The sequence below is a fragment of the Vidua chalybeata genome, chromosome 16 (assembly GCF_026979565.1).
Source record: "Vidua chalybeata isolate OUT-0048 chromosome 16, bVidCha1 merged haplotype, whole genome shotgun sequence".
Classification (NCBI taxonomy): Eukaryota; Metazoa; Chordata; class Aves; order Passeriformes; family Viduidae; genus Vidua; species Vidua chalybeata.
Genome location: NC_071545.1, coordinates 12,572,608 through 12,596,385, shown reverse-complemented (window position 1 = coordinate 12,596,385; position 23,778 = coordinate 12,572,608). Strand labels below are relative to the sequence as shown.

The 23,778-nt window shown below is 38.4% G+C and overlaps 1 protein-coding gene across 1 annotated transcript in view; it reads right to left on the bottom strand.

Annotated features, from left to right (window-relative positions):
* The window catches only part of SDK1 (sidekick cell adhesion molecule 1), a 383,801-nt gene that overhangs the window by 274,425 nt on the left and 85,598 nt on the right, over positions 1–23,778 (bottom strand). The window contains exon 2 of the mRNA XM_053957811.1: positions 913–1,072. Within this exon, the coding sequence (XP_053813786.1) occupies positions 913–1,072 (160 nt within the window). The remainder of the gene's footprint in view (positions 1–912; positions 1,073–23,778) is intronic.

The following is a 23,778-nucleotide window of genomic DNA, read 5'->3' as shown; positions in this document are numbered from 1 at the left end:
GATGGAGCATAACTTTTGCCTACCTTAAGCCATGTGTCCCAAAAATGCAGAATTATTTAGCTTGGTTTGCAAAAGGTACAGGTGTTGTACCTGGGCTCTCTCTGTCACGTACCCACCCCCCATAAAGTCTGAACTCACCTGGCAAATTCTACAAAATCTGAAAGCACCAACTAAGTTGCATAAAAATTAAATTTCCGTAAGGGTACAGAAATTTCTGTTTGCATGGAGAAAACCCAGTCAATCCTCCCACATCAGAGAAAAGCAGACAAAACTTGGCTGTCTGGCACGTTGGTGCTTGGCCAGCCATGCGCTGCCTATCAGCAGGAATGAGCTCTGATAAGCCACCCTGTGGTTTAGCTCCTGTTTGATGGAATGTCTGTGGGATGGGGAGGGAGGCGGGAAGAAGGTCCTGGGGGCAAACTGCACAATCATTAAAGGGCAGTTTGTTAAACTATCAGCTCCCTTTTGGAATTGCTAGAATTGAAACAGAAAGTTTTGTGTGGAATTTAAGACAGACCACATTCCTCTAGATCTGATGGAGACGGAGAGTCCCAGCGAGCTTGGCTCTGTTCGAGGATGATTTCACACATCATATGTAACATTTAGCTAAGGAATGTGTCTCCTATTTATCACAAACACAGGTAAAAGTTACATCTCCAGCAAAAGGCGCTTCTGGTACTTAAAAATTCCATGTTAAGACCCACATTTTGAAACGTCAAGTCTCATTTTTAGCAAAGGAATCTCATCTCATCTGTTTACAAAACCTACTCTTCTTTCATAATGAACCCCCAAGTCCCTGTGTCTGTATCTACAAAGCTCTTTGAGGCATTGGGAAATGGAGGGGGTGGGGTTTGGTCTGGGGTTGTTTTTTGCAATTCCATTTGCAGAGGTGATTATATGGATGTTATTTACTTGTATTCACTGGAGTAGGAGGTTATTTCACTGTCGTTGTGCAACCACTTGAATTCCAAGGGCCAGCTGCCTTCAGCAAGGCACGTAAGGACCAGTCTGTTTCCTTCCAGGTGGATCTGGGGCAAGCCTGGTTCTGTCTTGAAGAATGGTGCAACATCCCCTGAAATACAAAGGAAAAAAATGAGTTTGAAGGCTATTTAGGAAAATATAGGAGAGATGACTGATATTTAGCTAATTTCTCCTCCACATGGTCATGGTAAAACAAGAAACAACATGATTCAGTTAAGGCTTGCACTGGTGCATTCATAGTTAAGCTTTATCTTTAGGAGCAGAATTACCAAGATCTTGATAAACTTTGTCCTTGCCCACTCAGAGAAGCTTTTGTCCATGTTTACTCTTTCTCCAGAAGAGAATTCCAACATTGCCTGCTGTGGCAGGCAGTGAACAACCCTACTGGGTTTTTTTCCCCTCTTCTCCTTTCTGAGGATTAAATACACTCAAAGCTTCTTTTTTTTACCTTTTTTAAAAATTTATTTATTTAATTGAATAGAAACCAGAAGTGTAATCTTGGATAGGAATTATTATAACAGCAGGAAAAGTCTCAGGGTAAATGATAAGGAAAAGAATTTAGAAAAAAATACCTCACAAGTTTAATGTATTTTTCAATGTTCTGACAAACCAAAATGGGTTAGTGAAGACACTAACAGATTTTAGAATTAGGGTACTTCAATAATATGCAAGGGTCAAATGTCATCTCAACTCTTGTGTATCACAAATAAAACGCTCCCAAGCAGCAAAATTCTTGATGGGTAAATTGCCAAAGCTCTGCTCAAATACAAATTGATTTTGAGTCCACACCTGCTAGAGATCTACCCCAGTCACCTCTGGAAGACGAAGGCTTTTCACACTTTATGTGTTGAATTTCTACTTGTAACTGTACAGGAGCTATAGGTTTAATTTTAGAAGCATACAAATACCTTCTACAACCAAATTTAAAACAGAATGGCCTGGGTTGGAAGGGAGATTACAACTCATCCAGTTCCAACCCCTCCCATGGGCAGAGACGCCTTCCACTAGACCAGGTTGTTCCATCCAATCTCGCCTGGAACATTTTCAGAAGTTAAATTCAAAGTCAGAAATTTAATATAAAATATTAATAATACTGAACACGTAGACAATACTGAGCTCTTCTTTAAAGTGTCCAGGATGTGTGTGTGTACTTTATATATAAAATACAGAAAAATCCCCAAGATACACAGACATTGTCCCAGTGCAAGTAATGGCTCAGTTAAACTGCAAACCTTCCTTTAAACATTTATTTTACACAAAAATCTCAGGCATTTTTATACTTGGAATTTTATATATACTCAGGCATTTTATATTTAAAGAGTTTAACATATTTTTTACAGTTTGGAGTGCCCTAATGTGCTGTTCAAGGCTGGCTGGAATTTTTGAAGCCACAGGTCCCAGAATCACTGACAGCCCCAGGACAGCCCCAGGAGCTTGGGCCAAGGGTCTGCTGGTGATTTCTCAGTGGCCCTGGTGTTCCACTGGGGTTCACAGCCCAGCCTGGGGATGTCCAAGTCTCCAAGCCTTTATCTTTCACTTTGCCTCTGCTCAGGGGATGTTTCTGACTGCAGAGCATGTGGCAGCACAGACTTGTTAGCACTGAAGGGTCCCAGGGCAGAGCTGGGCTCCAGCTGAGCGTGGCCAGGGAGCCCCAGGCCCACTGGTGCCAAATATCTCCTGCAATGGGCCATAAATCAACCACAGCTCCCCACTCATCTGATGATTTGGATTGATAAATTGTCTCCTGAATTTTTAGAACTTAACTTCAGGAACACAGTCATTTATGCAGAAAGAAAAACCACATAATCTTAAAGCAACACTTATAAACTATCACACAAAATCCAGTCTAACAAACTGAATTAAAAACTGTATTTGGGGTAGGGCCCTTTTCTGATTTGTAGCATTTTAAATAACCTGTCTTTCAAACAACCTGATTCATGACAAGTGCAGATCAGCAGTATTCTCTAAATTGGCTATATAGGAAGCTACAACAATTCAACATATGAGAAAATTGGAACAGTTCCATACTAGCAGATATTCCCAGACAAGCCAAGGAAAGTTTTTACACTTCTTCACACTATTTCATGACTGAAAATATATTCTGCAAAGCTTCTCTGTAGTTGTTGTTTTAATGACTGCAATTATTGTGAAATCATCTCATCCCAATTCTCATTGTCTCCTAACTAGTAAAACCGACCAATATTTTAAACGTTATAAAGAAAAATTTAAGTTGGAGTTAGAGGATGTTCCTGTGAAATGTAGTTATTTTACCCAGAAATAAAAGCAAATTTTACAAAGGTATTTCTAAACAAGAGAGAAAATGTTGAATCCTGTCAAAGGTATTTTGGGGAGTCTCCCAAGGGAGTTTCAGACATTCTACCCTGGTAAGATTAAAGGTGTCAGGCTTCCTCTGGAGATGGAAAAGCAGCAGCTGGGAGCAGTGCTGGTGTTCAGGGGAAGATAACAGAGCCCAGCTGGTAAAGTGAAATGATTCGTGCTGAGTCTCCTGAAAACAACACTTACCTGCTCAAGTACAGAGGCTCCTGGAATGGGTTCCCTAAACTGTTCCTCCCCAAAGAAAGTTTAGTCACTGAGGGAGGGCTCAGTGGAAGTGATGTCTGCACCAAACAGAGTCATTTGTTGATCCTTGTTTTCAGTGATTTACAGACTGAGCAGCACAACCTCCTTCATTACTTACTCTGAATTATCCACTTACTCCTAACTTACGTCTTTCCAAGAAAAAAATGATGCATTTGGAAGACAAAGTGCTGCCCACAAGACTTCATTCAGCCCTATATTTCCTACTCAAATATTCCAAACCCAGTGATGCTGCAGCCCACTCAGAGCTATCTCCCATTTAAAGCATCACAATCAAGCTGTTATTACATGAAAATGATTCTCAAAACTCAATCCAGTTCTGTTAGAAGCTAAAATTTAATAGACCTACGGGAATATTTTTATAAAGAGTATAGCATGCTTTATAAATTACCCTGGCTCTCTGGAAGATTTACTTAAACCCTTGAAGTAATTTTATCTTCCAATCCTTTATTCCTGACTTTCTCATCAATCACATACCATCAGTTTATCAAATTCAATTATGCAATCAGAGCTCACTAAATATTCACTGAAAGCAGAAATGAAAATAAAATATAGAGCAAAAATTCTTTGCAGAGAGGCAGCTTTGATGACGTTGGCATTTCTGCAGCACAGGGCTGCTCACACCTCAGGCTGCACCCTGGGCTTTATTTACAGCCTTAAACTGTAATGGAAAGCAGAATTTAAACCTGGACCTTCAAGGAAAAGTTTCCTGTTTCCCAGGGAAACAGGAAAATTGGCAGGGAAAAAAAATCAAAGCCATCTCAGAAGTGTTGTGGGAAAGAAGTAACTGGCTGAGGGATGGAAAACACAAGGGGGCACTTAATAGGTATGAGATACTTGCACTCAGTAATTAACTACAGAAAGGGCTCACCAGGAGGGTAACTTTGGCCAACCAAGGGTTTAGAAGCCAGGAAGGCATTTTTTGTTTTATACTCTTCAAGAATGGTGTAAAATACTAATAAAAAGACATTCTGAGTCCTAAAACCAAAAATAATAAAATACTGCAATTATTATTATTCTTGGCTAGAATACTTTTCTGCCTACAAAAAAAAAAAAAAAAAAAAAAAAAAAAAAAAAAAAAAATTAGGCAAGCATTCATGCTATACACTGTTGCTTTTTTGCTTTTTCTAAATGTGTTGATACTTCCAGCCTCTCTGACTCTTCGCTATGTTGATTAAAAAATAAAAGTAATGGTAATTAAAGAACTTTTTGTGTTGCAAGAAGGAGCAAAGGGATAAGGTGCCAATCTGTTGGCACATGTATATTTACAGCTTCAGTAAATTTTCATTAAGACTGCTTACCAAACTCGCCAACATCCTGGCTTGTGTCCTTAAAAGGATGCTGCAGATTTATTTTTATGTAAATCTCAAGAAGAAGTAGGGTTGAATATGCCAAAATTATCTGGAAATTTGCTCCACAGCATTTCTGCCTTGCTTTTCTGCACCTCCAAACTGCCTGAGTTTCATTACGTCGCTGGCTTGGCCCATTCAGTTTCTTTCTTTGGTACATGCAAAGCTTAGAAAGATTTTACCTCTAAATAAAGTTTCAGGACTAAATTCAACAACACCCAGGCAGTTTTTCTTGGACTAATGCTGACATTTAAGTACAAAATGGTGCTGGGTGCCATCGTCCTCTACCCTGGGCTTGTCCCCAGCCCTGGCAGATGAGCTGCACCACAGGAGAGCTGAAAACTCCCTCGTGCTCCATTCTCCCTGAAAATCACCTTCAGGCACAAATTTACAAACAGGACTGCAAGAGGAAAAGGCAGCCTGGCTGGACAGCTTTGGAATGGCAACAAAAATTCCAAGAACAGATACTCATTAAATAGCCAAGGAACCCCAATCTCATAGGGATTGCATGAGTGAATGTGACTCCAGAAACAGGAGAGCACCATCTCAAGGACCTCAAACATTCCTTCTAACAAACAATTAACAAGGCTCAGCTAATGATTCTGAACCCTTGAAGAGCTTACATTTGTAAAGCACATAAAGCAAAGTCAGATTAAATAGATCTTTCAGTTACTGCAAGGTCTTACAAGATCTTGAAAGCAATTGCACAATCCTGTCCCTCAGGAATTAATAAATTTTAATTAAAGACACAATTTGATCTTGAGAACCTCTACCCTGCAGAGAAAAGCAAAGTTAAAGTACTCCAGAGAAGTACCACATCATCCTCATCAGTAAAACCCACTGCAACTACCCTCTTCAAATCTCAGCTTTTTTTCCTCCAGAAAAGTTGGATACCAACAGTTACAGGCAAAATCAGGTGCCCACTTCCTGAAAAAAAACAGATTCTGTGGTCCTGAACACTCAGAGGAAGGAAAGGGCAGGGAGTGCTGAGAGCAGGTTGAGAGTTCCCCAGTGCCACGGCTATTTTTCTTTGTTATGCATCTCTACTTTTAAGTCATTTTTAGGTGAGCTAATATTGAATATTAAAAGTAGATCAACCTGCACATAAATCAGCAATTCAGAGCAAGTATTAACAAATACCAGGCGAGCAGCTGCCTTTCCATCGCTCTGTTGGCCCTAGAGGTTCAATATTGAAAAGAGAGTTTTGACTGAGATACATTTTTCAAACTCAAAAGAAAAACACAGTGGGCTTATTAAGTAGCACACCTCAATTGATTTTAGCTTATTAATCTCCAGTCAAAACATGATGCACATTACTGTTTCTTCATATGCTTCTAAAGGTACGATCAGCTGACACAGGAAAATAAAGAACAGATTCTGTCTGAGGAATTCTCTGAGGAAAATGAGGTAGAGACTGAATGATCAGCAATACAGGAATGTTTTTGCTCTCAGTGTCTGCCAGGAAAGGAGATGTGAGCCACCTTCAGGTGGGTAAACAATGACTGCCATGGGAAGAGTATCCCAAAAAGTCTGTCTGGGGCATTGAATGTGTAATACAAGAATAAAGGTAAAATGGCAACTGGAGTCAGGAAACCCAAACTAGAGACAGGAAGGATCTTTTCAGCAATCCACAGAAATTGCTACAATTGCAGACAGCAAAATCCATTCAAGACCAGACTGAAGTTCAGCTGTGAGCACAAACAGTCGAGCACGAGCTGCTCTGCTCTAACAGCAAATAACTGCAACCTCCTGGGAAAATGGCTTTTCTTCTTATTCCCAAGTTGGATATGGAAAAGATTTTTCAGTATTTCCTTTTCAAAAGGATCTTTTAGTCTTGCTATCTCAGTTTTCTAATCTTAGAGTTTCTGATATACATGCATACATGTGCTAGCTCTGGATGCAAGTTGTATTCTCTTGTGGAAATGAACTTCAATAGATTACATGACATATGAATTTGAAATTATAACACAGTAAATCCTGGGAAATGTACCAGAAAGTCAGATGGAACTCAGATATATTTTAATCAATCTTCTTTTGAATTCAAATCTTCTAAAATACATTGGTGAGATGCTGGGGAAGAGAGTATATGATCTATTAATAAACTGTCAACAATGTCAAACATACATTAGAGCATTCAGTCACTTTAACTGTATTGATTTGCAGGAAGTCTATTTTACCCAAAATATTGGATCTTTGAGATTCAAATTTTTGTGGTTGGAAGTGTGACATAAATCACCAAGTGCAACAATTAAATTTAAATTGCATTTTACTACCTCATTCTAAACCTCGACTGTAAAGGACTGATGCATCATAGTGAATATTTCATTAAAATATCAGGTTACTTTTCAAATATACTGCAGCAGCTAAGAATTTTCACACAATGGTATAAAGCATTCTCTCAAAATGGATTTCCTGAACTTTCATCAAAGACGATATCTGATTTTATATTGGAAGAGTACTGAAGCAACTGTATTTAAATCAGCCTTTCTTTCTCAATTTCACACTTCAAGTAAATGAGCCCAAGCTGCCCATTTTTGTCATCCTACAGATTAAGAAGATAACCTTCTTTTTGGGTACCTCTATTATAATCCCTGAATGCAAATACAGATATCAGCTGAAGTTGATGGATGGTGCTTTTAGAGGTTTAATTGGGGATGGAATTAAATTGTTTTAGGACTCAGCAAATTCTGTGAGGAAGCCCACATATTTTTAGAATAAGTGACATTTATTTCTTTTAAATGCACACTCACAGGGAGACAAGATTTCAATGGATAACATCTTTTTTTTTGCCTTGAACAGCTCACATAACTAATTGGCAAGTTAGCTACTGGGTAATTGCCAATCATATATTTGATTTGGATGGAGGAAATATTGAACTAAAGATTGCAAACCTGTTGCAGCCCATCCCGAGAGGAAAACGAAAGATTCTGTAATGTATAGTTATGATTAGCTTTCAACAATTCAATAGAATAGGAATCCCAAGTGACAAGAATGAGTGCTTCACACTGATAGTTAAGTAGATTTAATTAAAAATTCTTTTTTTTTTTTTTAAATTGAAGCATCACTTCTCTATTTCAGAATTACCTAAATGGCACTGCAGATTCCAGTTGGCTTCTCTGCTCCTCATTTCTTGATGCAAACAGACCAAATGTTTTTTCCAAATCTTGGCTAACACACTGTATTGCTTAAAAGAACAAACATCCTAATTCATTCCCTAGAAACTTCTATAATTCCAAGATAAACACCATGAAGTGACTAGCTACAGTAAAACCTCTTTTGATATTTCCAACCTTTCTTCCCTGTTTTAAGGCACAAACATTTCCTGTTATCTCTCTTAGCCTTCTTCCATTTTTCTCTATGAACAGCTTTAGATGAACTACAAAAATCCATTTGCATCCTGAGACAACAGAAAAAAGCCAGAGCAGGATTTTTTATGATAAAAAAAGAAAATCTTGCTATCACAGACTGCTTAAAAGTCCTTAAACATAACCTGTTCTTTGTATTCATAAAATCTACTCTCTAGCACTCTGCCATCTATTTAAAGACCATCTTTTCATTCACTACACAATCACTTCTTGAAGAATTCCCTTTAGAGAAAAGATTTCTCAAGTTTATTAGAAACACTCAAAACAGAACCACAGCAGACTTTTTATAGGACCTGGATTCTGATAAAAAAAAAAAAAAAAAAAGACAGTGGTTGGTAACACACCTCCATTAAAATGCAACATAAACCTCTCTCAGTTATCCCCAAATAAACCAAGAAAGACTTTCCCACATGCAATTGTATTATTCTTTCCTTAAAATTGATTTCTTTAGCAGACCAGCCAAGGAGAAAAAAAAATAATGACGTGATATCGTTTTAACTGAGCCTCAAGGAGCTCCTGATGTATTAACCTAAAATCCCACTAAGGCTTCCTTTTCCCATTTAATTTCTACACCTCATGTTTTAGTCTCACTTCCTGATCACCTGTAATAATTCAGTTCAGTCGGGGCAAAAAAAATTATATTGGCTTATTGTTTATGAGAAGGCAGCCACTATTCATAGCTCTGTGAATTCATGGAATAGCTCAGAATCCCAGAATGGTTTGGGTTGGAAGGACCTTAAAGCCCATCCAGTGCCACCCCCTGCCATGGGCAGGGAGACCTTCCACTCTCCCAGGTTGCTCCAAGCCTCATCCAACCTGGCCTTGGACACTTTCAGGGAAGGGGCAGCCAGAACTTCTCTGGGAATCTGTGCCAGGGCCTCTCTACCCACACAGGGAAGAATTTCTTCTCAATATCCCATCTAAAGCCACCCTCTTTCAGCTTAAAGGCATGACCTGCTGCAAGATTAGAAATCAAAAAGCTACATATGATGTTCTAAAATTATGTTTAGTGTAGTTTATCCACAAAAAAGGCTCCAGAATTTTTTTTTATATTTATGAGGATGTTTTTAAGAAAGTTACAAATGCACTGAAAGAAAAAGGCATGTCCGTACAAAGCGGGCAAATGAAAGAGAACCCATTAACTATGAAAACCAAAACAAAATCTCCAAAGAAACCTCGAGCCTCTGAATTTGGTATCAAAGCACAACCTCTCTGCTTTTCATATTCTCTTCATACAGTGATATTTACAGAGCCTCACTCAGAGACTGGAGGAAGCAAGTTGTTAGTGTTTCAACCTTGGCCCACAGCAGGTGGAAGGCAGAGCTGCCTCACTGAAAGGGAATCCAAATATAGCAGGATTTCCTTCATTATTTTAACCACAAAAGAAGCTATTGTTGCTGCTACATAATCTACAATCTCCAACTACTGTAGGGCAGCCTGATCACACTGATATCTAACCAGCAATTTAAAAATATATCCTCTAAATATTCCAGTTGACACCGGCACAACGGAGAGATGAAACCCTACAGAACACATAACAGGAGAGAAAAGATGAAAACATAAATGTGCTTTCCTCAAGTTCCTGCCTCTTATAAGAAGCATTCTTAGTGTGCAGAAAGTAAATTAAATAAAAAAGATAAACAGCTGAGGAGTGTCTGGAAGTACCAGAACAGAAACACAAGAGCAGCAGGAGGAAACAAAGGAACAGCAAAGGCACTGCCAGACCTGAAAGCCATGTCAGGCACCTATTTGTGTTCTCAAGGAGAATTTATTTCTAAATAGCGAAGCAGCTATGAATATCCAGAGAAGATATAAACACATCTCTTTTGATGAAGGGGGCTGGAGGGGAAATGATTCATGCTCATGTCTTTGTTAAAAGCAATGCCTACTGCTCACTGCTATTGTTATTTTGTTTAAATGTAACTTGTAGTTTTCTTTTTTTTTTTTTTTCCGTAAACTTGAAATATGTAAATAGGTTTAGAAACTGGGTAACGCCTGCCTCAAAAAACTCAAAGGATCTGAGTGGTGTCACTGAATTGGAGGGTGGTGAGCACAGGAGCCCACATTATGCTGAGCAGAGACAGGACTGTTCATGTCCTTGTGTGACGCTGGATTAGGACAGAAATGCCAACAAAGCACAGCACAAAGTTCACAGGACTCAACTGAAATATTCCCACATCTTAAGAAAACTCTGGGACAGGCACCTGGTGAGAGACAGAAGCACAGAATGACCCTTGCAGAGCTCTCAGGGTATTTGTGCAGACACTCCCAACGGGATGGATCAAAGGCTCTTTGGAAGCCTCACACAAACTGGGTACCTTCATTTTCCCAAATAGCACCACTTATTTCTGTGTCTTTTACAATAAATCCTTTCAGAACTACCCAAGTGGAATTCTTTCACCACTTCAAGGAAAATACACAGATCTAGAGACTATAGAATTATTTTTGGCGATACCAATGAAACATGTAATTTCTTCTTGTCAAAATGGGAAGAAACATATCACTGTTCTAGCAAACATAACTGAGCTTGACATATCTGAAGGCAAAGAAAAGGAGTTAGTTGATTAATCTGGGTATTTTATTTAATTTTCTTTGGGTTATAAATAAGCAGCAAGTTAATACTGTTTTCAACTTTTGACAGTTCTTATGTTAATTACATGTACTGGATTTTATAAATCAATACTTCTTACATAAAGTGTTATTTAACTTGTCAAGTGCAGCAATAGATCAATGCATTTACTGTTCTTGCTAACATTGATGGATGACATACATCAAAAGCATATGTATAGGAAAAATAAAAGACTTATTTGTAAGCCAGACAGGGTTAAGCCCCAGTTAGGCAAACAGGGAATTTAAACAGTGTTTTGAAAATAACAACTTTATTAAGATGGGAAAAGTTGAAAAGTTTTCTTCTTGTTTGGGTTTTTGGAAGTTTGGTGTTTTTGGAGTTTGATTTGGGCTGATTTGTGGGTTTTTGTTTTTTTTTTTTCTTTTTCTTTTAATGCTAAGGCCTGAAGCTATCAGCAGCAGACTGCTCCGTGTACAGAACTGTTATATTAAATGTGGGTATCCTATAGGATACAGGAACAATGAATTGCACCTCCCAAACTTCAAAGGTATTTTACCAAAGAACCACATCCCCACGTTCAGTACTCAGTACTTCCATCTCAACATACAAATAAGAGGATAAAAAAACCCCAAACAGTAGTTGATAACTACTTCACTATTGCAAACATGCTACAGTTAAAGTGCTTAAAATTTTAAAGGATGCATATGAAAAATTTTGATCATAAATCAACTTCAAAGACTGCATTCACTGCATTATGAGCTGTAATAAAAGAAACATTCAGTCAAAAACCATCCTATGAGCCAGTATTACTGCACCTGCACATCTTGAAGAGAGATACAGGTCACAAAGTAACTAATTCTCATTACTCATCAGTCCCATTTGGAAAGAAGACGTAAAGTATAATAAAATTCTGAAATCCCAAAGAATTGAAAGCTATTTATTACTCTGTATGTAACTACAGTAAATCAATACAATATTGGTTAAAACCCATTATCAGAAGAGTGTATATATACAGAACGTATAATCATGTTTTGAAATAGAAGGGGGAATTGTTTTCCTTCTATTATTGATAGATTTCTCAGGGCACAAATAATAATTGCACAATATGTTATTTCCAGTTCACAGAATGACAAAAAAGTCCCTTTGCATTAAAAATTGTCATGAGGATGGGTTTTCCCCAGTTGCAAAAGGTAATGAATGTAAACTTGAAGTGTTAGCCTTTAACAGTAATTCATGTAATCATTATATTTTAGAGTCATTTATCTGACTAGAAAATAAAAAGAGACCTCTGTTGTTCCACAGCAAGATTCAGTGAAGTACAAGGAGGCTCTACTCCATCAGCTCAGCTGCTTTGGACAATATTTATGAGAAGTAACAAGCAACGACTACAACCTATGAGTTGTCTTAGCATGTTTGAGAAATAATTAACAAAAAGGAAAACTGAAATACAACAGTAAGTCTAAGTCAGAGAGAAATTTGTAAAGTTGCCTTCAAACATTGGAAAAAGATAAAATTCTATTTAACAAAAAATTTTAAACCAAAAAAAAATATAAAAGAAACCACTTAGTCTACTGGCTAACATATGTCCTGCAGGACCTTGTTAACACCTTCAATGAAGCTGAGAGTTAATGCGAAAAAAGTCATGAGGCTGGCTTCAGTGTTTGAGTATTTAGTTTAAAATAATCCAGCAAAAGACTTCTCTTCACAAAAACTCTTCTAGACTGTTAAAGGAGAATGGGTACGAGAGAGGGGATCAGCTGCCTCACATCCAGCCTGGCTTTGTACAGCTGCAGGATTCTCTGGGAGCCGTCAGGCACCCGAGCCATGAGAAAAGATCATCCAAGTGAAAAGTGGGAACTGTGCATGTGTAACCTTTGTGTCTTGCTGGAAACTGAGTGAGGAGAAGGCAGAGCCTGTGGGAGACTGGCCAGACTGACACAGAGCACTCGGTGCTCCCCCAGAAATCCAACACCAGCCTTTGTTCCATCCCAGCACACAGCCTGGCAGGGAGGAAACTACCAAACCCTACACGTTACACTGGCCATGCTGGATCCTAATGCTGCTCTCACACCCAGGCAGCAGCACCTGCTGGAGACCAACACAACAAATACAGACAGGCTGGCCAAAGCCTGCTTAGCATCCTGAACAAATGGAGAGCAGAGCTCTGCTCCTCGCTCCGAGCCCGGCCAAGCTGGCAATAATGAAGATGTATATCCACAAGGAGTATGGAATCAGCCAGAACCTCGATGCAGGAGCACTCCTGTACCCTGTAAGAGGTGAGCCCTGGGCGGGTTTACAAGCTCCATAAAATTGCTCACTGGGGGAAACAAGCTGCTGGCTCAATTCTCTGCAGGATTCCCCCAGTCCCTCCAGTCATCTGTTCCTGCTCTATACATCCACACACATCATCAAGCTGACAATTCAGAAACTGGACCAGATGGATGTATAACCCCAAACCGTGCTGTTTGTTAAATCTAAAAGCTCTTAATCAGAGTAATTTCCTTTATTAAACTCTGTGGGAGAAAGGGATAAATATAGATGAAGTATTATTACCCGAGTTTACCAGGAGTGTATCACAGGATGACACACACTGAGCTTATTTTCACCCAACAACACCAGAGAAAAATGGTGACAGCAGAAATGTTCCTCCTAGAACAAGTAGATTATTGCAGGACAAAGAAAGCAAGAAAGGGCATCCTAAATGCTTTCTTTGGGTAGCTAAGGCATGTCATTTTCCCTAGAGGAAATAATTACATTCTCTGAAAGGACTGGCAACTTCAAGTTATTTTGAAACAAAGAGCAGCTCTTTGTGTAATACGAGCACTGAGTTGTTTCAGAGAAGCAATAGGTGAGACTGGATCAGCAAAGTTACCTTCACCTTCCACCAGGCACTTAATGCTAGCCCAGCAGGAAAACAGCTGGGCAGTTTGAGATTTAAGCCTCCCAAATAATACTTATTCTCCCTCTTCTGACTCTGAAATTCCTCACATTTTAGCCACAGGGCCAAAAAATATAAAGGTATACTTCCTGTCCTTCCAAACTAAAGCTTTACAAGAAAAACTATATATCTGCACCACATGAAAAAACATTCCAATTTTAACAGTAAAGATAACTTTTAAAAACAAATGACAGAAAAAGTCCTCTAGAAAGACCTAGAAATGATTTCTTAACTTTTAAAAGATATACAAAAGGAAGGAAAGCCTTTAGCTATTTGCTTAACAGACAAAAGAAAATGTTTCTATACATTAATTTATTTGGGGGAAAGTCACTGAAGCAGAACAGAGTTGTGATTCTTTAGTGATGCTCTGACACGTTACTGCAAACAAAGCTAATTTTGCAGGTTCTGTTGCAGGGAAGAACACCCCTACTCTGGCACAGCAGAAATCCCTGTGATCCCAGTAAGGGAGGTGACAGGGCAGCCTTCTGGCCACTTGCTCTGGTCTACCTCCCACCGTGGTGTGAAGAAGAGAAAAACAGGAAAAACCTCCAGGTCATGTCCCCGTTGGATGGGGCTTGGAGCAAGCTGGTCTGGTGGGAAGTGTCCCTGCCCATGGCAGGGGTTTGGAATTGGATGGGCTTTAAGGTCCTTTTCAACCCAAACCATTCTGTGATCTTATGTTTCTATGAATTGCTAAAAAAAAAAAAAAATAGTTTGACCCAAATATCATTTATGTGATATATTCCTATAACCTTCTTTTAAGGGTTTATCACATAAATACTCCTATTTGCACATTTTTCACAATCAGAGCTTTCACTGATATGGTTTATACAAATGTCTTTCACCAGCATGGATTTCAAAAGGCTTCTCTATGGAGGAGAACCTCTGAAACAGCCTCCTCCAGAACCCCTGTCTGCCTTAAGAGCAAACAGACTGAAATGTTGCTGCATTATTGCTGGCTCATTAAGAAGCAAATTAGTTGTTTTTGTCTTTGTTTAGCAGTACTCCACAGGTACTTATTTTGACACCACTTTAATGTGCAAACACATTAAATTAACGTGTTTCATAGTTACAGCAAACATTCATTGGACAAAGGCCAATCCCGCAGCCTCTCAGCAAAAATTACTATTTCTACTTTAAAGAAGTTAAATTACATAAGACACTTCCCCACATGTGCTTTTTGCCAACCCATTGCATTTGGCACAAGCTGATGATTTTCATCTTTCTATTTAATATTTACAATGTATCTCAAATACAACTTATTACAAAAATAAATAAAATTACTAAAAATGGCTAAAAAACAATGGTCAGATATGACCTTCTCCTCTGTGTATACAACCAAATCATTACAACTGTGTGTGCAAAGTTCAGGAACAACCTCTGTTATTTGTCTATACTATATATAGAAAACCAAGTTCTATTAATAAACAGTCAGCCTAAATTAGCATTAAGATAATATTTATTTAGTTTAGACTTTTGGCCTTTAGTTTCTATCAGCTTAGAAGTAAACAGAAAAAGTATAATAATGGCAAATAAAGCAATGAAGTGCTAAAATAACATGATGATGGATTAAAATATATTGCTCTAGTTGGGAGTCAATAGGGCAAGTGCTTTATAAAAATTATGTTTTCCTTTGACAAAATCAGTACAATATTTGCTGGTACAGGCAATAAAAAAAAAACCTCCCATAAAACACTTCCAACTTTGCTTTCCATTTTAATGGCTGCAGGCAAAATTCAGAATACATTTGTCAAGTTGATATTATCAACACAACAGGGGTATGCCTGACTTGTTCTACATTTGTTCTGAAAGTTCACTTTAGAGGCCATCAGCCAGGAAAGAAGAACACAGGAGACCGAAATCATTCCTAGCAGGCAGACACAGAAATATATCTTCAAATATTTAAGAGAAATTTCAGTAAATATTATCACATATTACTCTGCAAGGCATCAATCACATTCAGTTTCACATTAAAGACCAACCATTGTGAAAATTAAAGGTGATTTGCACTCTCTCTTTGCTCAGTTTAATGAGACATCCAAGTCTGATCTGTGACAACTACTGCCAACATCTTTAACTTTCTTCCTGACATCTGAAATTGATTTCAAAGACAGATACTGAGAAGGCAAGAATACTACAGAAAAGGACATAGGAAAAGCATTGTAAAAGAAAAAATCAAATGTATAGCCTTAGCTTTTTTTCCCCTCTTTGGTACTTGGAAATCATCTGCATCATTAATCAACTGAATTTCCATTTTAAGTTCCTAAATGTACCTGAACCTTATTCCTGTGCCTTTGAAATGAAAACCAGCCAAGTATATTAAAAACAATTCTTTGCTTCCTTTCGTTGTTCATTTCCTATTTTTGTTCACTTTGATAATGCTTGAGCTAGGGGTTTTTTTCTATGTAGTGAATGCCTGCTCTTTCATGAAAATATAAGTCCTTATGCTTGTATTTTCTTCTATTTTAATTTCTTAGGTTTCTTCTTTTCCAGACTAAAATTTACAGGGAGGACAGACATATCATAGAGATCAAAAAAAAACCCCAATTGCTGCAATTGTGTCATTCTGTGATTTGCTCATAGATGAATGAATGAATGTTCAGCTGAACTAACTGATAAAAGCAACATTTATAAAATCATTCAAATGTCAAAACCAACTCCTTATTAACCATACACTGGCTGAAAATGCACTGAGCTCTGTGTGTTGAGGCTCTGTTAAGAACCTCTAGCAAAGACTAATTCTAAGAGGAATTGGTGTCTCATTCAATGGATTCCAAGGATCACAGAATGGGTTTGGGCTGCATATTTTTGGTGAGGGCACAATGACATGAGGGCAGGGAGCTTCACTTTGGCACCAGCACCATGCTTGTAAGAGAGGGATCTCAACAGCTGTCCTGCCCAGATGGTTGCTTTTACTTACAAAGCTTTGAACTGAGGAAAGATTAAATCTATGGATGAGGGACCTCTACCTTGCAGCTCTGCCTGCATAGCTGGCAGAGCAAAATAGCTGAGATAAACAAGGCATTTATTATCATCCATCTTATGCACACAGGATTTCTTAACTGGACAAAACACCCTGTTCTGTTTGATTTTAGCTGCATGTGGTTCCCACTGAGCGTCCTAGAATTCTCAGGAAAATTAAAAAAAAAAAAAAAGAAATTCCAGCTTTCCTGTATTCCCGTCAGAATGTCCAGGAGTAAAAAAAAAAAAAAAAAAACCCAAAAAAAAAAAAAAAAAAACCAAAACAAATTCAAATTACACAGAGAAAAGGAATCTGAAGTCAGAAGAAACCAGCACAAAAGCAGATTGCCACACACTGCATGACTAATGGCACATGCCTGTGTTCCAAGGTAATTAATCCTATTTTTCAATGCTAGCTGCAAGTCCTGAAAGAGTCATTCCTGGAAAAACTGTAGTTTTCCTTAAAACAAGGCAAAAAAGTGAAGGATTTGATTTGCTGTGCTGATATAACCTCAGCAAGCAGCAACAAACACAATTCACTAAAAATGTATTTGTGTAGAGTTCACCAAACTCCAGCTCCTGTGCGGGTCTGACCTGAGGTTTCCCTTGTGGAAAAAAGCTTCCAGGACTGACTTTTTAGAGATCTTGGCAAACTCCTTGGTTTACTACAAGTGTTTACTGCAAATTGCTGCCTGATACCAGCTGTTCACGTGTCACAAGAGTATCCCCATCACTAGCAGGTTTTATTAGGCCTTAAAATTGGATATCAATATATGAGATAAAGGAACTACAAAAATCTATGGCAGCTATCGCAAAACTTCCAGCCTTTTACTGTTAACGAGTGCTTCAGGTGCACACTGAGGTTCAAAGAAAATATTAATTAATTCTATTCTGGCAGCTATGTAATGTTTGGAAGCCAAAATGGAAGGAATCTGCAAACTTCTAAGGTGAAAATTCATTTTAAATTGTGCAAGAGAATTTGAGAGCTTTAAATTCTCTCAGGAGATTTAAAAGTGAAATTGATCTTTTGATTTTATCAACTGCATTTATAATAGAAACACTGTTTTATGAAAGGGAAGTGGAACAATAAAACGCTACTGAAGCACAAAATTCTAGAAGTCAAAGAAGTTGAGCTTTTTATGTGTTCCTAATTTTTTTACAGTTAACAAATATAAAATGTACCCAGCAAGTAGAAAGGGAGAAAAGAGCAGGAGTTTTGAAATACCGTGTGGTTTCAGTCTGAGGAGGTCAATACATTGGCAGAAATGATCTTTAACCCTAAAACAAGAGAGGCTCACTGGCAATTTCTTTTAATTTACAATTCATTTCTCATGAGTAGATTCCAGATGAATTGTTTTCATGGCAGTCCTTGCAGGAGGCCACACTCCAACTCCTGCCTTCATCAGGGGACTCCGTTTGTGGCACCAGCCTATTGACAAATGACTTTTGAAAACATGACAAGTCACGGTCACGTCTCTGAGTGTATCCTGCAGGATAAAACCTCCATGGATCCCATTTCTCCTCCACCCCTCGGGGGAATGCAGCTCATTTCACAACGCTCTGATTGCGAGTCTTGTTGCTGAGTCCCCGCACTGATAGAATTTGAAAACCTGAATCAAGAAACCACTCCAAAGTACATTTTCTCCTCATTGTTCGGTGGAAGAGCCCTGCATCAGCGTGCCCACGTTTCCCTTCTGATCTATTTACCTCCAACATGCCTTTTGCAAAGCCTCTGTGCCCTCAGACACCAAGCAGCACCACCAAACCCAGAGGAAGCATCAAACAACCGTGGCTGCCTCACCTCCTGAGCCTCAGCCACCTGGCATCAGGTGTCCACTTGGTATTTCAGCCCTCGAGACACCTCTGAAAGGGAGCTCAGACACACAAAGGGCCCAGACACCTCCAGCCATGATCAAAACTACCCTCAGCAACCTCACAAATAAAAAGAGCAGGCTCCTCTTCTATTCTGAAGGTGTCTTCAGGAATAAGATTATCAAGTATTAATATCACATGCTTCTAATAAACAGAGTTGGGTCATTAATGAAAATAAGCTTCATGAGTTTAAAATAAATCTTGGCACACAGATAATTTTAAACTGCTACACTTCATCTAAACCAATGCAGTTTTTCATCTTTTTATGGCAATAGTGGTTCTGCCATATATTCCTCTATGCAAAAAGACTTGAACTATGCATTCTTGTTCAAGCTTTCAAAAAAAATTTACCCTCAAGCATGGCTCAGCATAAAATATTCCAGCTCAAAATTCAAGCAATTAAGAAAAAGTTTTCTGCAGCCAGATATGCCCCATAAAAAGTAAACATACCTAGGCAGTATAAATTAGAGTAGCTACACCAGCACAGTGATACAGGTTTATGTAACAAGATACATATTTAATGCTTTCATCCTTCTCAACACTTGCACTCTGTTCATTACCAAGTACTGAAAATAACCGGTTTTTCTCTCTTTTCTTTCGTGGGAACCTTGGTTAGTCTACACAAACTAGGGAAAAATGTAGGTCCATCAGTCCATCCTTCTCTCTATTGATACAATGATTAGAAGTTGTAAAATATCTATATTTATCTCAATGGATGCATTAAGAATCCATCTGTCCATTAAGAACCAAGGGTTGAAATTACAGATGAATCCATAGGGAAATAAATCAGCACAAATTCCTCAGGGTCCACAGGATGTAGGACTGTCACTTCTTGGAAGAAAGCTGCAGTAAAACTGAAGATGTCTGAAAGATTCCCGTGCTTTGAAGAACTTGTGGAAGCTGTAGGAAAACCATCTCCATCAAGTGAGACTGCAAAGGAAAGGAAGCTCAGCAGAGACAATGGTAGACATTTAACACAAAAAGGGCATGGTAAGGGGGTCTGAGGAACAGGCTGGGTGAAACTGGGGTAGCTCAGGCTCTGTGGAAATGGGAAAAGAGAAGAACAATCTGAATCAAGCTGTCCCAGAGCAGGCACTTGTGTCTGACATGAAAAAAGATCAAAAATGCAACTTGAAGGCTTGGAACAGAAGAGGAGATTGCTCTTTTTATTTGTGTGGTTGCTGTGGGTGTCTTTGTTCAGGGCTGGAGATGTCTGGGCCATTCATGTCTCTGAGCTCCCTTCCAGAGGTGTTGCGAGGGCTGAAATGCTGAAAATACTCTGCAATAGCAAGGAGTGTTTTGGTAAAATTTCATAAGAATTTTGATTCTCTGTATTGAATTCTCCTAAAATACCCAGTATACAACACAATTTCTCTTTGCTTTAACCCAAGATCCAGAATTTTGCATGGAAATTCCAAAATCCAAGTAAGGTTCTAGTAATTCAACTGCATTCTAATCATGCTGTCTCTGATTTAAAAAAAAAATGAAAATTAGTGTGTCTTTAAAATCAGAGGAAAATAAGCATGCATGAAATAGAAAACAGAGATTAATAAAATAAAATTATTTCTTATTTGCTACTTATTTCTTCAAATTGCACAGATTGGAATTGCCAGGTGATACATACAGGCATCCAGTAACTACTTTAATTGCAGTGACAACTAGAGGCAGAGAAATGAGGGGGTTTGACTGGTTTCTTCCTCTCTTTTTAAATTTATTTCCCCTTTCCCCACAGCTTCCATAGTCACTGGAAATTCCTATGACCATTGCTTTCTCCCAAACAGACACCCTCAAGTCTACCCCTGAAGACAGAATTTCCCAAGTGACTGTAAATTGTTTCTAAATTGGAGCCACAAACTGCACTGATATAAAATTCATTTCTTTAACCCTGCTTGAAAAGCAAACTTTCCTCCCCCTTATCTCCCCTTGCCACCCAAATAATAGATGACAGTCATCTGTTTTATGTTAGACTATCACTCCCAGATCTCTCATGCTGATTCATTCTCAGCTTTCACAGCACAGGCACAAGTTGTCAGGAGGAGCTACGCTGGCTGCATTTCCCATATGGAATCCAACAGCTGGAGTTCATTCATTAGAGCAAGGAAAAAATCCTGAGATAAATTAAAGACAGCAAAACAATGCAGTGCCAAACACATCTTCCTTCACCTTGAGTAGGACTCTGAGAAGTGGTGTAAAGCAAGGACACTGCTGTCTGCCAGGGAATTAACAGAGTCCAATTAGCCACGGACTTGTTTGTGCCTATGAAATTCCCCCATTTTCAAATTTCAATAACCCCAAAGTCTTTCCCTTCATTCCTGACTCCCTCAGTAGCATTCTCCAGCCCCACACAAAACCCAGGTGCCTCCCACATCCCTACACCTTCACTCCCCATCAAATCTAAAGTTTGCTTCTGCCTTAGATCAATAATCATCAAATTATTTTCCTGTCTGCAACTTATGCTTTAAAAAATCCAAATATTTACCTCTTTTTAACTAAACTATCAATTTTAACAGCTCTGCCAAATTAGCTCCTGTTAAGACTTTTATCCTTAAAATTATCAGCTTTCTGCTAGAAACATTTGAGGAGTCTAATCTCCACCAGTGATATTGAGCTAATGAGCTGCTTCAAATTTTCTCTGTGTTATTTTTAACCAATTTTTTAAATTTATGTCAAGGAATTTCCTAAATTTTAACAGGTTAATATAGAAGCATGGGAATATTTTCATACTTTGGATTTTGTTGTTTCCACAAAAAGACTTATTTTAAGCCAAGATTTCAGGGGTTTAAGTGTTACCATAATAATGACAAAATCGAGTATAGTATTTTTTTGTCTCAGAAGGGAAAAGTGCCTGGAGTAAGGAAGCGCATTAAAAGGGCCAGAAAGGTTAAACAGCAGGATGGAGAAGGCTTGGAAGAAAAGGTCCTTCAAAACCATCAAAGTTCAAATGATAGAGAGAAAAAAATAGCTCAAAGTCTTGTGTGGTAAAATGTGAAAAAATGCAGTGAAGCCCCCCTCTCTCTGATCCCCTTCCTCAAATATTTTAAGAACAAAGAGAAAAACCCACCACCATCAAAATATGACCCAAAAAAAACCACCAAAAAGCCCCTACATGTGTATTTTTTGATATTAATTTGAAAATTATATGTACTACAGAACAGACTATTTCACCACCAGTTAAAGCTTCTTTTACAATGAAAAAGGACATTAGCTTAAATAATTATCATGGCCACTGACTGAATGTTTGATGTTAAACAGCACGCTGCAAGACTAAATCAAATATTTTAAGAGAATTATTTAAATATAGATATTTGCAAATCAGTGAGCCACCTGCAGTTTTAAATTCTTGTGTCTGTGAACACAGAGAATCATCGAAAGAACTCTTTGTATTAATCAGGAGCAGTTTTAATGCTAAATGGTTAAAAGAACTAAAATTTGAAGGCTCTGATAATCCCTGAAGCCAGGGAGCAGATCCAAAGCACCACTTCAGATTTTCACTCTGTCCTTCAAAAGAAAAGACATGTCTGAGTTTTAGCATAAAGAAATTGTACTGTAGTTCTATAATTATTATTATTTCTGTTGCAATAATTAATATATCCATATTAAAAATTATACTACAAAAAAATAGTTATGTGGAGAAAACCAAGTTTGGCATTATTCCTCAATTTTTGACACTTGGAACATTTTTCATGAAATTGATCCGTTTCTTCCTTTTCTTCTAGAAAAAGCCACCGGTATCTGATGTAATTTTTGCTGTTCTTTTTCTTCCAAGAACAAGAATATCAAAATGCAATGTATTTTTTCCTTAGGTGGAATAATTTTCCCTGGGAGCTGTTCCTGGGAAGATGCTCCTAGGTGTCATCACTCGTCCCTTGGCTGACCAAAACCCAGCACTGCTGTACTGCCAAAAAGAGTAAATATGCAAGATGGAAACCTTGAAAAAGTAGCACATCAATGGAGAAACAAACAGAACTATCTTTTAAATATGAAACAGAAGGAAGTGCACTATGTTTCAGAGGGATATTGATCTTACAAACTCTGACGCAAACTGTCCAAGCGCCTTTATTTAAAGGAAGGCTTCAATGAAATTCCTGGTCGATTTTTTTTAAAAAATATCATAAAAAAGAGCTATAAGACCATGCATGATAAATTGGGAAAACTTCTGATGGATGTAGCATATATTTGTGGATCAAAAGATTTAATGTAAGAACTGTAGAACAGCGTGTCAGATAAAAGTCAGGCTTGCGAACAGCAGATACAGCAGCTCCGATTTATTGCCAGCCCCCACCCTTGACATCCATCTCCTTTGTCAAGCTTTAGCAATGACTGGCATTAGAGGAGCCTTGGCCTTGAAGCTGTGTCAGTAATCAGACGTGAGGCTGTGAGTGACAGCCAAAATTGAGTGATTAGAAAGGAAACGCGTCGGGAACGGCACAGCCAAACCAAGCGGTGTTACTACGTCGAGCAAGAGAGTGGAGAACAGTTTGCTTGAGGGTAAATCAAAAGAGCTGGCAGAGGAAGATCATGGCAGGAGGAGGATCTGGATCTGGTAATGGGTTTTTTTAGTGCTTTCTGGTTCCTGCTGTGTGCACTCGGTGCCTTTAGAGCAAGCAGTGATTAGTGCTTTGTTTGGTGATGCTGGTTTTGGGTCATATTCACAGTGGTGCTGATCACAAACCCAACAAGGGAACAGCTGTAGATGGTCAGCTGGGCAAAAGGTAATAAAATAGCTGGGATTAAAACATCCAAAGCATCATGTCTAGGAAAAGAGGTACAAAATTTTCAGCTGGAAGTAGGAAGAGTGAAATGAAGAACCACTCAAGGTGTGCAATGAGGGGAATATGAAAGTTTAAGGAAGTTTGAACCATCACCATGACACAGCTAATGAAGGAAGACACAGAACTAACACAATCACTCTCCCTGCACTGCAGTCAGAGAACCTTTTGATATAGAATTACCTGATGCAAATAGTAAATTTAAAGCCCATCTTGCCTTCCAAACTACCAAGGGGGATAAGAAATACTTAAAAGGACCTTGAGGCTTCCTAGGCCACTTAATTCAGTTTTGTAGCACAACTTTTTCAGGAAAGATATGCTGCCATTACAATTAAGCAATTACTTTTCCTAGTTTATTATTTATGATTTTAATATA